Raw genomic sequence first — 14,749 nt, forward strand, 5'->3', positions numbered from 1 at the left:
GTCTGGGTGAGTCCTGGTGGGGCTGAGAAAGGACTGGGAGAGGGTTTAGGCGTACTGGGGTGGTGGGGGGAGACTGGAAGGGGGTTGTGGGATTCTGAAAGGGATGGGAGATGCTTTGGTGGGTCCTGGGGAGGTGAGGAAGGGATCAGGGCAAGTTTCAGGGGGTCCTGGGTGGACTGGGAGCAATCAGGAGGGTGCTTGGAGAGGCTTGGGGTGTCAGTGAGAGGTTTTGGGGGGTCCTGATGCCTGCAGGCCTCCCAGAGATGCCGCTGGACGCCACCAGCAGCAAGATGCAGACGGGGATCAGGGACTACGAGTTGGGCTTTGTCTTCCTGGTGCTGGGGCTCGGCTTCTACCTGTGCAAGTGGGTCAAGGGGGGTCCCGGGGGTCATGTCCCCTCTCCCCAAGACTGTGGGTGCTCCACCCGGGGCCCCCAGCCCGGTGTCACCCCTGTTTCTCTGCCCACAGAACTCCTGAGCCACCGGCGGCCGCAGAGCATCCCTGTGGCCTCTGGCCCAACCGGGATCCCCCACTCCGTCCCCACGCTGATTTTGGGGGGTCCTGTGTACCCCCAGCCCTGCTGTCACTCTGCCCCTGCCCGCCTGCTCCCAGTGTTCCCAGTAACGCTTCCCAGTTAAACCCAGCCCAGTTTATGGGGGGCACTGGGGAGGGACTTGGGGGGACCCCACGGCGGGGCCGGCACTGGGCAGGGAGGGCGGGGTCCGGGTGGGGAACACTGCCTGCTGCGGGTCTGCCCGGCAACTGCTGAGTCATCAGCGCCGCTCTCTCTGATTGGCTGACTCTTGTCCACCGCATTCTCTCATTGGCTGAGGAGAGGCCCGGGAGTGCAGAGAAGGAACGGGAGAGATCCCGCCCCGAGCAGCGGCACGGGGACAACAGACCCAGCCCGGGCACAGGGAGGGAATTTATTACTAACCAAACCACGGCAGCACGAGGAGAAGGGAAAGAAATCCCTCCAACACCTTCCCCCCACCCAACGGGGATCACCCACAACAGGGTTATCCACCAGGGAGAGACGGGGACATCCGAGATTAGACCAAAGCCAATTTTATTGTGTGTACCAGGTGTTTATACAGGGATTTACTTGTAGGGTGCTTATATACGGCTCTGTTTTTGGTAACAATTTCCCATCGGTTACACATTCTTCACGACATGACATCACCTGGTAACATTATTTTATCACAAAGTCTCACACCACGTTGCTCGGTCACTTCTTGCCCAGGGAGCCTTAAACTGTGTCTGTGTCTCCCACAGTTTCTGCTCAGTCAGGCCTCAGATATCGGGCCCCTTTATCAGCTCTATTGCTTTACTCTCTGTTTTATTCCCCATACGGGGGCACCAGGGCTCTGCCCAACGGGGGTCACTGGGGATCATCCAGCCCGGATCCTCCCATGGGGGATGGAGCTGGAGCAGCGCACCAAGCTCTTCCCTCACTCTCTTCCCTCACTCCAAGCTCTTCCCTCACTCTCTTCCCTCACTCCAAGCTCTTCCCTCACTCTCTTCCCTCACTCCAAGCTCTTCCCTCACTCGGGGCACTCACAGGGCTTCCCTTAGTGGTGCCTCCGTTGGTGCCGGGTCAAGTGAGAGCTCCTGGAGAAGCTCTTCCCACACTCCCCACACTCGTAGGGCCTCTCCCCGGTGTGGATGCGCCGGTGCACGGTGAGGCTGGAGTTGCGGTTGAATCCCTTCCCGCAGTCGGGGCAGCGGAAGGGCCTCTCCTCTGTGTGACTCCGCTCATGTACGAGGAGATCGGAGCTGGTCCGAAACCTCTTCCCACACTGGGGACACTCGTAGGGCCTCTCCCCGGTGTGGATGCGCTGGTGTGTTCTCAGGCCTGAGCTCCACCCAAAGCTCTTTCCACATTCCAAGCACTCGTAGGACCTCTCCCCAGTGTGGATCACCTGGTGCTTGATCAGGCCAGACATGTGTCTGAAGCTCTTCCCACACTTCCCACACTCGTAGGGCCTCTCCCCGGTGTGGATGCGCCGGTGCTCGATGAGGTGGGAGTTGCGGTTGAAGCCCTTCCCACAGTCGGGGCAGCGGAAGGGCCTCTCCTCTGTGTGACTCCGCTCATGTACGAGGAGATTGGAGCTGGTCCGAAACCTCTTCCCACACTCCCCACACTCGTAGGGCCTCTCCCCAGTGTGGATCCTCTGGTGCTCGATCAGGCTGGATCTCTGGGTGAAACCCTTCCCACATTCCAAGCACTTGTGGGGCTTCTCCCTGCCATGAGACTTCTCCACCAGCTCCGAGCTCCGGCTGGATCTCCGCCCGCCTTCCTGGCTCAGGGGGGCTCTTTCCTCCCCGCAGCTCCCTGGGCTGGGTTTGCAGCTCCTCCTCCTGCAGCATCTCCGGGGCTTTTCCTCCTCCTCCATCCAGACACGCCCAGGGAATGAAAAATCCTGGTTTGGGGAAAAAAACAAGAGGAGAGCACCTTGGACTCGAGGTTCCTCCTTGCCCAAGTTCATCTCAGGAAGTCACTGAGAATCTTGTGTCTGTAAGAACCTCCAAAACACCAAGATTTAGCCCCAAAATCCCACAAACTTCAAGATACAGATCAAAAACTCCCCAAACATCACAAGTCAGCAAAAACCTCCTCCAAAACATAAAGATTCAGCTGCCACATAAAACCAAAGATCCAATATTTACCCAAGAAAACTCAGAAACACCAAGATTCACCCCGTGAAAATCATGGATCCCCCTCCACAGTCACCTGCTGCCCTGGGGCTGGGGGGAGGCTGCAGATACAGGGAGGGGTGGAACCTTCTGCTGCTTCCTCTTTCTGCTCCTCCTCCTCCTCCTGTGTCGCTACTCTTCCTCACACTCCTCTTCCTCCTGCTATTCCTCCTTCTCCTGCACAATCCCACCCTCTCCTGCCACCTGCATCGTTTCACCATTTTGTTTCTCAAGCCTGCTTCTCCTTCCCTTCTCCTCCTGCCCCCAGGCCCAGCACCCACTGCCGGCTCCCTCTCCCCCCCAGACCCACAGCATCCCAGCCGAGGGGCAGGGATGGAGCTGGGGCAGGTCGGGCTGGGGCAGCGCTGGGCTCTCGGCCGCTCCCGCCCGCACTCGGTCCCCACTGCAGCCGCTCCCGCCAGGACAGCGCGGGGGGGCCCGGCCTTGGCGCTGCCCCACTCCCACCTCCCCAAATTCCCCTCGCGGGGGCGATGGGGCCGAGGGGGGGAGTCCAGTTGGGGAAGGCTCAGAGGGCCAGGGAGCTGTACACAAGGGAGTGACAGGAGAAGGAATCGGTTTCAGAAAATGTTATCAGTTGATGACATACTGCTGCTCAGCCAAGGCCCTGCTCTATTCATGAACTTCCAGAAGAACAACAAGGACTTAACAGAGCCATGAATATCATTTGCTATATAAAAGCAGGGAGCATATTAAGGGAGTATGTAGTAGGTGGATTGGGAAGTCTGTAGCTCTCAAGTACTTCAGCCAATGGGGAAAGCAGAGGGAGATGTGGCTGGGAGAATTAGGGTGAAAAGGAGTCTATGTCCTCCAGCAATTGGAGAGATCCCATGGGGAATGTACCATGGCTGCTGTCATTTTTAAGAATGAAATTCCATTTACAGGACTCCTCTGTCTGCTTTGTGGACAGAATCCTCTGGTGATGTCAATTTTCCCGCACACCCTGGGGCAGGGAGTGCAGCTGAAGGTGCCTCACCCACTTTGGGTGATCGGCTCCCTTGGCTGGCGGCAGCACTGGGGATTGATTGGGGACCCAGGAGTGACCAGGAGACAAACGAGTGACACATCAGGGGGGTCTGTGAAGAGTCAGCAGGGAGAGAGCACTGAAAATCTCATCAGTGAGTGCCCTGGGATCTTCGGGAAGTGAACATGGGGAAAGCCAGGGAGGGGTCCGGGCCAAAGGGAGGATGATCCCAAAATGTCTCTGAAGGGTCCCTTGGGAGAATGTTGAGGTAGTTTGCACATTCCCCCAGAGGTAATTAAGGACATGGACACCCAGGGGGGCAATAAGGGAAGGGGAGAAGGGATTTGGACAACAGGGGATGGATGGTGTTGGTGCCCTGGGAAGGGATCGGGTGAAGGGGAGTGTGCAGCAATATGGTTCAGGCAAGAAGCAGCAGGAGGAATCTATGTGGTAAGAAAATGGATGATGGCAAAGAGGAGGAAGAGAAAAATACTCAGGATTGGGTTGTTTTTCAGCAGGGTCTTATCCTGAGAATTTGCCAGCTGATACTTTGAATTCCCAGTTTCCAGGAGAGGAAAAGAAGGAGGTCAGGATGTCAGGGGTTTCTCTGTGGTGGGCAGCGGCAGCAGCGGGCGCAGAGGTGCGGGACCGGGAGCAGGGCTGGGGGCCTGTGGGGAGCTGCGGGGCCGGGCCGGGGCTGTGGGGCAGCCGGGGCTCAGCGCCGGGCGCTGCCTGAGCCCACCAGCCCCGGGCAGGGCCGGCAGTGGCCCCCGGCCCCCAGGAGGCTGCGGGACGCCCCGGCCGCTGCCCGGCCCCGGGGAGCTGCCGGCCCTGCCCGCCGGGGGGGCCGCCTTTGGACACTGCGGCAGGACAGGCACCGGCTCTGCCACACGGGCTGTGCAGGGGACCCTGAGCACAAGGAGCAAAACAAAGCAACATCTGGAAATGCAGATTTTCATGGTTGGACATAGAAGTGAATTTTCTCAGGCAGCCGGTCTCAAAGCAATCAGTGGTCAGGTTTGGATATTGGCACCGGGAGTGGCCACTGAAGGCACGGGCACGCCTCTGAGAACACAGGGTTCAAAGCAAGAACTCCCAGCAGAACTGTCTCTTTGCAGAGTGCAGACTCTCCCCGCCCACCACGGGCTGGGTGGGGGAATGGAAGCCCTGCGGCCTGGGAGGGATAGGCCAGGGGGAGGAAACCTGAGATGTCTTTGTTTTAGCAAATTTGACTTATTTTAGCAGTCAGGGCAGTCCAAGACTTTTAACCCTTTCCTGGGAAATGAAAGCTTTGTGAAATATTACTCCTCCTCCACTTGAAAGAGAAAAGAGACAGTCTGGGACCTGAGATGTTCGGGAAAGAAGGTTGGGGGGAGATGATGGAGTGGCTTTTGGCTGGACTTTTCTTGTAAGCCATTGACTGAACCAGTTTCTCCTGCAACAGAGACTGCATCTTTAGGGGGATGCAATGGTGAGCCAAGAGACCTGCTTCAGCAAATTCCAGCACAGGAATGGAGTGAACAGAGGAAAGCTGAGGAGGGTGTGGTGATGCCCTCTGTCTTCAGGAAGAAGAAGATCTCCGTTTGCACCCTCAGCCCCAGGGGAGGAGGAAAATGGGGGGGGACTGTGGTCCCAAAATGAAAACTGAACTGCTGTTTCTTTTGTTCCTTGGCAAAGCATCCTTAAAGGAGCCCTATGAGCAGTCTGTCCATGCACGGCGGTGAGGGCACTGTGACATGGCAAGGAGAGTGTCACACTGGCACATTTTCTCTGGGCAGTGCCATGTGTGACATGGAAACACAAGAGGTGGCAATTGTGTTTCCTGGGGGTCTGTGGCGCAAGAGAGATTCCTCTCTCCCCTGATAGACTGAGTATTGATTATCTGAAAGGTGATGACCTGATTAAGGGTCCAAGTTGTGTCCCACTGTGATTTGTTGGAGTTTGGGTGCAGGGAGGAGGAATGTTTTGGAAGTTTTTAATTCTGGATGTAGTGTGTATCTTTTATTATAGTAGTAGCTTAATAAAGTACTTTCTCCTTTATTTCTAAGCTTAGGCCTGCTCTGCTCTGTTCCTTATTGTATCTCACAGCACTTATTTGGGAAGCTGGATTTCCATGGGGACACAGGCATTGTGCCAGCATCAAAACATGACATGATGGTACATGAAGGATCAGGATTTTCTGTGAAGGATTTGGTTTGGGTCCCTGCAGAAAGGAAAGATTTTGCAGAAAGCTCAGCAGCTCTCAGAGGATGAGCACCCACAGGCAGTGACCGGGGCTGCAGGAGTGGCAGAAGAAGGCCCTGCAGCACTTGGGCACAAAGGCACAGCAGCTGAAGGCAAGGAGGGATGAGCAAAAGGCCAAGCTGAAGGCAAAGGCCATGGCAGAGTTCCCACAGCCCCTGAGGGACCAACCCCAGGGCCCAAGGGGGCCCCAGCACCCAGGGGACGGCGTCGGCCACAAGCACCTGGCAGAGGCATTGCCCTCCTGGCCAGGGCAGAGCCCACCCAAACAGCCCCTGGGAAGGAGTCGGGGCTCCAGCTGCAGCCCACAAGGACACTGCAAGCACAGACAGCAGCACCCTCAGGAGGAGCGAGTCCACCCCTGCATGGACATGGATTGTCAGGGCTCTCTGAGCTCCCATCCCACCGGGGACCCACCACACTGCAGCCCTGGAGAACATCCAGGCTGGGTCTGCATCCAGAGGAGGCCTCTCCTGATGGACACAGGGGCCTCTCCATCCACTCTGAATCTTACACCTAAGGGGGGAACATTGTAAAGGAATGTTTTCATTATTAAGGGAATAAATGGAAAAGCTGAACTGGTATCATTTGTTCAATCACTATTAGGAGCTGTGGGGGATAGGTTTGAAATAAACTAATTTCTTTCTCTTCCTTCTGTGATTGTTATTAACTAGGAAGGAATTTGATGGTGGCATTGTAATATTGTAAAAGGTGATACAGAGGCTATTGCTGCTGTACCTTTGTATCAAATATCTGGCAAGGCCTATGCTGAAGGGAACCCAGAGGTGTGGGCAGCCCCAGAGGGAAAATTTAATTTGGATCCTCTCCAAATTACCTGGAAGCAACCAGGACAAGTGGGGGCTAAAAGCAACACCCTGTTCCAGGGGAGGGAAGGAAGGGCTCACAGCCTGGTATGGAGTCCCTGCTAAAGGCAGGGCTTTTGGAGCCAAGGATGTCTCCCTACAGCACTCCTATCCTGCCAGTCAGGGAATCAGATGGCTCCAATGAGGAGCACAAGAACAAGTGGTAGAAAAAGCCTTTGAGTATTTGAAAAGAAAAAACAAGGCAAATGGTGGAGAAAAGGGTTAAATATTTGGGAAATGCAGGGACTAAAGATTCCTGGTAGATTCACACAGAGAGGGTCAGGGCAATCTCAGAAGGAACTTTTCCAAGGACCAAAAAGGAGCTGCAAAAATTTTGAGGATTAACAGGGAATTACACAGCCTGGATTGAGGATTCTCTGTTCCAGCCAGAACATTGTAGGACTTTGTAACCCCAGACAGCCTCCATGCTGTGGTATGGACAGGAGAAAGAGAGCAAAACTTGAGAAAATGAAAAGCCAAAAATATTGATGCCTCAGCCGTGGCTCTTCCAGACTCAGAAAAGAAATTAAAAATGTAGGTAAATGTTCAACAGGGCCATGCCAAAGGAATTCTTGGGCCAAAATGTTCCACCCAGTGGCCAGAGTGACCTCATTGTCTGCAGAATTGTGCAGCCACAGCTTCAACGGGAACCGAGGCCCAAAACCTGATGACAACAGGATCTCCAACTGTTCCAGTCTGCCATCAAGTTCAAGCTTTGATAACCAAAAGAGCCTCACAATGGATGAGCAGTGCTCGGTTATTACAGTGTGAAACTTGTTCAGTGGCACAGGAGGATTCAGAAATGAGGACAGGGGAAGGGTTTAACCCAGCCTCCTGTTTGAACAGCCCCCAGAGGGGCTGGGAAGAAACCCAGCACTGCATTCAAGTGACACAGCTCCAGACCCAGCCTGGGGGAGATTCAGGAGACATTGCCTGGCCTGAGGCAGAAAATGTCTCTGTGGATGGCTCTTCAAGGGCAGCAGAAGGGAAAAGAGTTCCAAGACACGCTTTTGTTGAGGAAAGGGAATCAGACAAAGCCCAGGTTACCCCCATGGTCAGCTCAACCGGCACAGCTGTGTGTGCTTGTAAGAGCCTGGCACTGACATGCCCTGAGCAGGAAGGCTTCAATATCTTCTGGTGACACCATCTCACCTAACAGGGGGGCAAAAGCAATTCTGATTGCTCAGCAGCCACTGGATCACTTCTTAAGGTATCTCTAAAAGACATTACTCCAATAAAAGGGATTGTGGAAGCAACAGACTCAGACAGCAGAGCTCATTTTACAGGAAAGATCCTCCAGGGGGTTATGGCAGCTTTAGGAATACAATGGGACCTCCAGAACCCCTGGCACCCCCAGAGCTCAGGCTGGGTACAAAGAATGAAAGGGGAAGAAACACCTTTGGAAGCTGGGGATAGAAACCAAGATGCCATGGGTACAGCTTTTGCCATTGGCTTGGGCAAGAAGAAGAGCCAGACCCAGGGCACATATTGAATTCTCTCCCTGGCAATTAATCTTGGGAATTCCTTACCCTGGGAATTCTCCACCTAGTGCAGGGTGGAGATAAGGGATGCACAGTTAAAGCAGTCTGTGGCCAGAATCCTGTCTCTGGTGCAATCTCTCCCCCAGGAAGCTGGGCTGGCACAGAGCCTGCCTTGGCACTTTGCTGTTGCCAACATCCCAGCAGGACATCGGCTCCTGCCTAAGGAGTGCAGAGCAGCACCACTGGTGGCCAAGTGGCGTGGCCCGTGCCAAGTGGCCCCGAGGCCAGAAACAGCCGCCAGCACAGCTGAGCACGGGGGGACCCCTCAGCCTCGGCTCCAGGTCTCTGCAGCCCCGGAGATTTGCACTTCCCGCCTGCAGCAGGAGGATGGGAGGCCCCCACTGAGCTGCACTGAAGGCAGCGCAGCAGCAGCCAGGGCTCCACAGCGGGGCAAGGCCCTGGGCCTGCCCACACATCCTCTGCTGAAATCCTCGGCCTGGCCACCCTCCTTTGGCAGCTCCAGCCACCGGGGACAGCCCTTGCTGCCACTGCTGCAGCTTCAGCGCTCTCTGGGCCTGCCCTGCCACAGCTGCTGGGCAAGAGCACGGCACAATTCCACTCTGGCTCTCACTTACACTCACACACTGCCCTGCCTGCCATGGCATTGATGGAAAATACACCAGCTCATAGACTTTAACATTGTTAACCTTTCATTTCTCTACTCAGGCTTGCTTTGCCTTGGCCCTGGGGAAAGAAATGTTAAAGAATTTGTTAAGGGATGTTACACCACTCAATGGAGATGAGTTTAACATCTCAACACACTGGGAATGGCCCAAAAGATACCCACAAAGATAACACCCAGCAGCAAAACATCAACCCCAGCAGCAAACAGCAACCAACACCTACCCCAGACACTGCCAGGGCTGCAGACACCTGGTCTGCAAAAGGCTGAGAAGGAAATCCAGCACTTCCCACCTCATTAACAGCTGAAGCAAAGAAATCTGCACAACTTGAAACTACAGAACATTAAACCAGTGGATTTAGATTGCTTTAGACTGTATTAAGTTAGGGAAAAATCGAGTAAAACCCACGTGTCATGGAACGATTTTCTCTGCACACCCGGGCTATGTGGGGATGGAATGATTTCTGCAGCACATCCTGGCCAGAATCAAGAAATGCCTTTACTCTAACAATAAACATAGTGGTAGAGTTTTTCTTTTTACTGCAGCTTCAGTGCAAAGTTTATAGCATTGGAGCATTTTTTGTAATAATTTTACTTCTATATTGCTGGTTAGGTTTCAGTTAGGATCGTGAGAATGAGTTTTTACTCCGAGGAGAAGGAGAAGAAAGTGAATTGCTTTGGAATTTTTTTGTCTGTGTTTTATGTGGCTTTCAGAGATACCAAAATTTTGGTCTGCATTTTTCAACGTTCACCTTTAGGCTGCACTTCGTAAAACTAGAAGAGATTTAAATGTGACCCTTTTACCCATAAACAGTAAACAGATGATCTGAAGGAAAAAAAAAAAGCAGCAGGTTGTGGGGGGGCCACATGTGAGGCTGCTGAAGCTGCTCTGGAAGAGAAGCTGCATTCCAGGCACCCGAGGAGGAGCTTTAGAAATGCAAATCAGCACTGCTGGGGCAGAGTGGGGAAAAATGTACCTGGCTCTTCTTGCCTGGGGCAGGAATTGGCTGATTCCCTCTGCCCCTCACCCCAAGCTCTGCCTGCTTGCACAGATGGAATCTGCACGGCTGAAGGCAGAGCCCATGGTGAGGATCTGACTCTGAAACAGAAATGGCTGAGGCTGCAAAGGGGAACAGCAAATGGAGAATGTTGTGAAAACTTCACTAAAATAAGGGGGGGGATAATCCCTCTGCCCACTCCAACATCTGCTGTCACTGTCTGTGCAGTACAGGGTGTATCAGAGCACTGGGGCTTTTGCTAGAACAAGTTCAGAGAAATTAGTTGGAATTCAAGTATTTGATGATGTATTTAGAAAAATGCAGTCATTGATGCAGCCTCAGCTTGAGGGAGCACCCAGAAATGGGGAAAAGATGAAGGGCCACCAGAACAAATCCTACAACACCACGGACCAGCCCCTGGGAACCCAAACCAATTCATACCAGGAGACAGAACCCATTTATCATTTCAATGGCATCATTAGATTAAAAGCTGTCCTCAAAAGAAGAAGCACCCAGACAGCTCCAGCTCCTGACCTTCCACTGAAAGAGGAACACAACATTTCACATGGGGATGGGATCAGATTATCTGTTAGCAGAAAAAGGAGGAGTTTGTGGAGAACTAAATGATTCAAATTGCTGTTGGCAAAGAGACAACAAAGGTAAAGTGGTGAAAAAGATAAAGGTGAACAGTTTATGTGTTGGTCCAAACATGGAAAGGATGGGAATGGGACACACTTTTGTGGCTCCCGGGCAGACCAGGGGTTAAACAAATGCTGTTTCTCCTCTTCTGTGCTGCAGCAACTCTCATCTTTTCACCATGCTCCACACCTTGGCAGTGCAGCTCATCCAGCAGCTGAGCCAGGGGATGCAGGCGGCAGCCAGGCCTCCTGATCCACAAACGGCTACAAAAGGACAGGGAATGAGGGCACCGAGAATAATCCCAAAACCAAAGAGGACCCGGGAAGAACAAAACAGAGTCAAGGAGTGAATCTGCCTGGAGAGAGAGCCAGGCACTTGTAGATAAGGAAGCTACGGGAGAAACCATCAGTTCCAATAAATTTCACAAATTGAGCCACACAATTTCTCAAAGTCCCGCTAAATTCCCGAACTTCCAGGAGAACAAAGGTTTAACAGAGCCATGAATATCGGCTGGTATACAAAAGGAGGGTGCATATTAACGAGGACAGGCAGCAGGCGCATCGGGAAGTCTGAACCTTCCAAGGACCTCAGCCCGTGGGCAAAGGCAGAGGGAGATGCGGCCGGGAAAATGAGGATAAAAAGGAGGCTGCGGACTACAACCATGGCAGAGAGCGCACGGCAAATGCCCCACGGCCTCTCCCCGTGCTCGGCAATAAAGTCACTTTTACAGGACTCCTCGCTCTCCTCCGGCCACAGAAACCTCCGGCGACGGGAATTTCCCCGCACGCTCCCGGCCGCGGGGCAGCCCCCTCGGTCCTACCCACAGCAGCCGGGCCGAGCCAGCGCTGCTCCGGCAGCGGCTCCTGCCCAGGCCCCGGCGGGAAGGAGACCGCGGGCAGCCGCTCCCGCCGCGCCCTCAGCCCGGGGCCAGCACGGGCCGGACACGGCACCACCGACCCGCCGCAGCCCCCTGCCGCCCCCTCCGCCCGCAGCCAGCCCCGAGCCCCCGCAGAACCCAGCGCGGCTCCCACCTGCGCCGGGGCCGCCTCCGAGCTCCGCCGACGCCGCCTCACCGCGCTCCGGCCGCTGCCGCCGCTCCCGGGCCCGCACAGACGCTCCCGGCGCCAATGGCGCCGCTGCCCGCCCACGGCCGCCCTCAGCCCGCCGCCGGGGCCGTGCTGCGCCCCGCTCCCACCAATCAGCGCGCCGCAACCGCGACTGACGGCACCAGCGGCCAATGGCAGCGAGCTCGGGGCGGGCTCTGCGCACGGCCCAGACTCGCCCCGCGCTCTCAGGGCCCCCCGCGCTGCGTGAGGGCAAAGCCGGAGATGAGCAACAGCCCCGGGACGGGCCCGGGCCCGAGGCGGGATTGAGCTGCCCACACAAACAAACTTCTCCGCACCTCCCGCCACGCCTTTCCCGGCCCTGCGCCTTCCGTGCCTCCGGCTCTGCGGGAAGCCCGGGAGCCTCACTTCTCCTGCCCCTCATTAGTGCATCGGTGCTTCGCTTTCATTTCCCCCAAAAAGGGAAACCTGCCCAAAGCCCTGTGGGTGAGCGGGGGAGGGGAGAGATTTCTGGCAGAAAACTCCAAAGCCTCAGAGCAGGATGAGGAGAAGTCAGTGCAGAGCCTTAAATGCAGCTTTCCCCACGCCTCCCTGCTCCCAGCTGCACCTCCTCCCCCGGCAGGGCAGGAGACAGGGAATGGGGCCGTGCTCAGCTCATCCCCCGCGGCTTCTCCCTCTGCTCAGGGACAGGAGTCGTTCCCTGCTGCACCCTGCGCTCTCTCCCAGCCGAGACTTCTCCAGGAACTTCTCCGAGCCGAGTCCATCCCCTGGGGCACAGCCCCCTCCAAGTGCTGCAGCGTGGGTCACTGTGCCACGGGCTCGGTCCTGCCAGGCCAGGCTGCTCCAGCGGGGCCCCTCTGCCCACGGGGTCACAGCCTCCTCTCAGGCATCCCCGAGCTCCAGCCTGGCTCCTCCAGGGGCTGCAGGGGGATCTCTGCATCCCCATGGAGCTGCAAGGGGATCTCCGCATCCCCACGGACCTGCAGGGGGATCTCCGCATCCCCACGGACCTGCAGGGGGATCTCTGCATCCCCATGGATCCGCAGGGGCAATCTATGCAGCCCCATTGTAATATATGTTATGGAATAATTCGTGCTTATGTAAAATATGCATCAAGTCAGTTGTGCTTGTACAAAAAGATTCTTAAAGTGTTAAAAGACCAGAAGCAGCAGCCCGGGCTGCAGAAACCACAGATTGCAGAGAAAGAAAGAACTAATTTACAAATGAAAAAACGTGGCTCCGTGCAGAGATGGGCTCTTTCCGGGGGCAATCCAGGAGGCACCCAATGTGATTAGTAAGGGTAGTCAGAAGCCCAACCCAAACTGAATCACAGGAATTCTATCCCTTCCCCCTCCCTCTTCAAAGGGGGAAATCAGAAAAATACTCGGATTATTGGGATATTGTAGATTGTAGATTGAAGGATGCACACAGGCAGTAAAATTTTTGTGTGAATAAACTGACAGAGGAGATGATATAAAATGGAACAAAGAAGATGGTGAAAAACTAAGAAAACTGAAGTTAAAACTAGCCCCAATATCAACTTTAAGCTTACCTTCACTAGCAAAACCCTTTAATCTGTACGGAAATGAAGAAAAGGGGGTAGCTCATAGGGTTTTGTTTCAGGAGTGGGGAGGAGTAAAGAGACCCGTGGCTTATTTATCAAGGTGTTGGATCCAGTAAATCAAGGCTGGCCAGTGTGTGTTCAAGCTATAGCAGCTACTGCAATCCTGGTAGAGAAAAGTCATAAACTGACTTTTGGAGGTAAATCAATTGTGTGCACACCTCATGCAGTATGAAATTTCTTCCAATTTGCATTGTGATTTTTATCTTGAAATACATAATTTACTGTACTCTAGGACTGAGAAACTAGTTTACAGCTGTGACATAGCAAAACCTGCCATTAATTTATTTTGAGTTGATGCAGGCTGTTCACTCAAGTGGTTCTCAGTGTGTAAAGTTAAACTAAAGGTAACACCAGCTGCTTGGTAGGTCAATGAGAAACATTTTTTCTTCCAGCCAGTCCTTTTTCATGTACCCAAATGTGTTTTGCTTTCTTCAGTTTTTTTGGTTTGTTTGTTTGTTATTTTTTCTGGAAGTGCTAACTACTTGCAGTGTACCTGGAACAGCAGCTAGAGTTGTTCATGCATGAGACTTCTGAAAAATAGGGCTCATTTTTTCCCCAGACTTGGAGGTGGCTACATATAGAAAAGGGAACCTACAAAGTGAGGTTTCAGTATCTTCTAATGTAAGCTGTTAATTTTTTTACTTTCAGCATCACCGTGGGTGTGTGACACATACACATTAAAAAGATGGTGGGGGGATCTCTGCTTGCTGTAGGTTTATTTCTTGAATGAGTTAGAGAGCTGTGAGGAAGTTTTGGGCTCCCTGTGTGGTTTATCCAGGCCTGCAGGGAGGGCTTGGCCATGATTCCCTCTGTGCTTCAGGCAGCCCTGCAGCGTGGCAGCAGTGGCTTGCCTCTGGTGAGTTTGCAGGCAGGGTGCTCCAGCACTGCAGTGCTCAGGGGCAGTTTCCTATTATGACATTAAGGCTTGAACTCAGGAGCGCCTCTTCCCACCCAGTTATTGTTTGTACCACAGGAGCCTCTTTGGACAGTGTTTCCTGGCAGTCAAAAAGAGAGTATTGCAGAGAAAAATTCCTCACTTGCTGTCCTCCTCCTGCCCTCAACTCTATTCATATTTTGTCCATTCCCTCTTCAAAATACAGATTTGTAAAACTCATGCTCTGTGTCCTCAGATGGCCTTCCCAAATCAAACCTTGGCTTTGTTGCAAATTGCATTGCACTAACTAGCATTGCCTTAAATTTGTTTTGGTGCAGGCAGGGTCACTTTGGAAGTAAGTTGTTGTTTACTTTGTTCCTGCAACCCTTTCAAGCTTGTGAATGGAAAAATTGTGATAGCAAACCAAGTCTTTATTTTTGCACTGTCAGCTGTGAGTGGCTGGTAGCCTTGGTGGAGGGTGCTGTGAATTACAGGCCTGCAGAACACGCATAACAAAAGTAATTTACTTTGTAAGGAAGTTGAAAAAGGGGGGAGAGGTGATTGGCAGACTCACCTCTCCAGGATGTAGGATTAATGTTAGAAA

General features: G+C 53.7%; 2 protein-coding genes across 2 annotated transcripts in view; one reads left to right on the top strand and one right to left on the bottom strand.

Moving 5' to 3' along the window:
- LOC140681003 (uncharacterized) overlaps positions 1-14,749 on the top strand; it is a 278,479-nt gene that overhangs the window by 186,802 nt on the left and 76,928 nt on the right. The window lies entirely within an intron of this gene.
- LOC121468937 (uncharacterized) overlaps positions 1-14,749 on the bottom strand; it is a 100,871-nt gene that overhangs the window by 69,976 nt on the left and 16,146 nt on the right. Inside the window, exon 2 of the mRNA XM_072919909.1 lies at positions 1,583-2,198. Within this exon, the coding sequence (XP_072776010.1) occupies positions 1,583-2,198 (616 nt within the window). The remainder of the gene's footprint in view (positions 1-1,582; positions 2,199-14,749) is intronic.

Source organism: Taeniopygia guttata, chromosome 30 (genome assembly GCF_048771995.1).
Source record: "Taeniopygia guttata chromosome 30, bTaeGut7.mat, whole genome shotgun sequence".
Lineage (NCBI taxonomy): Eukaryota > Metazoa > Chordata > Aves > Passeriformes > Estrildidae > Taeniopygia > Taeniopygia guttata.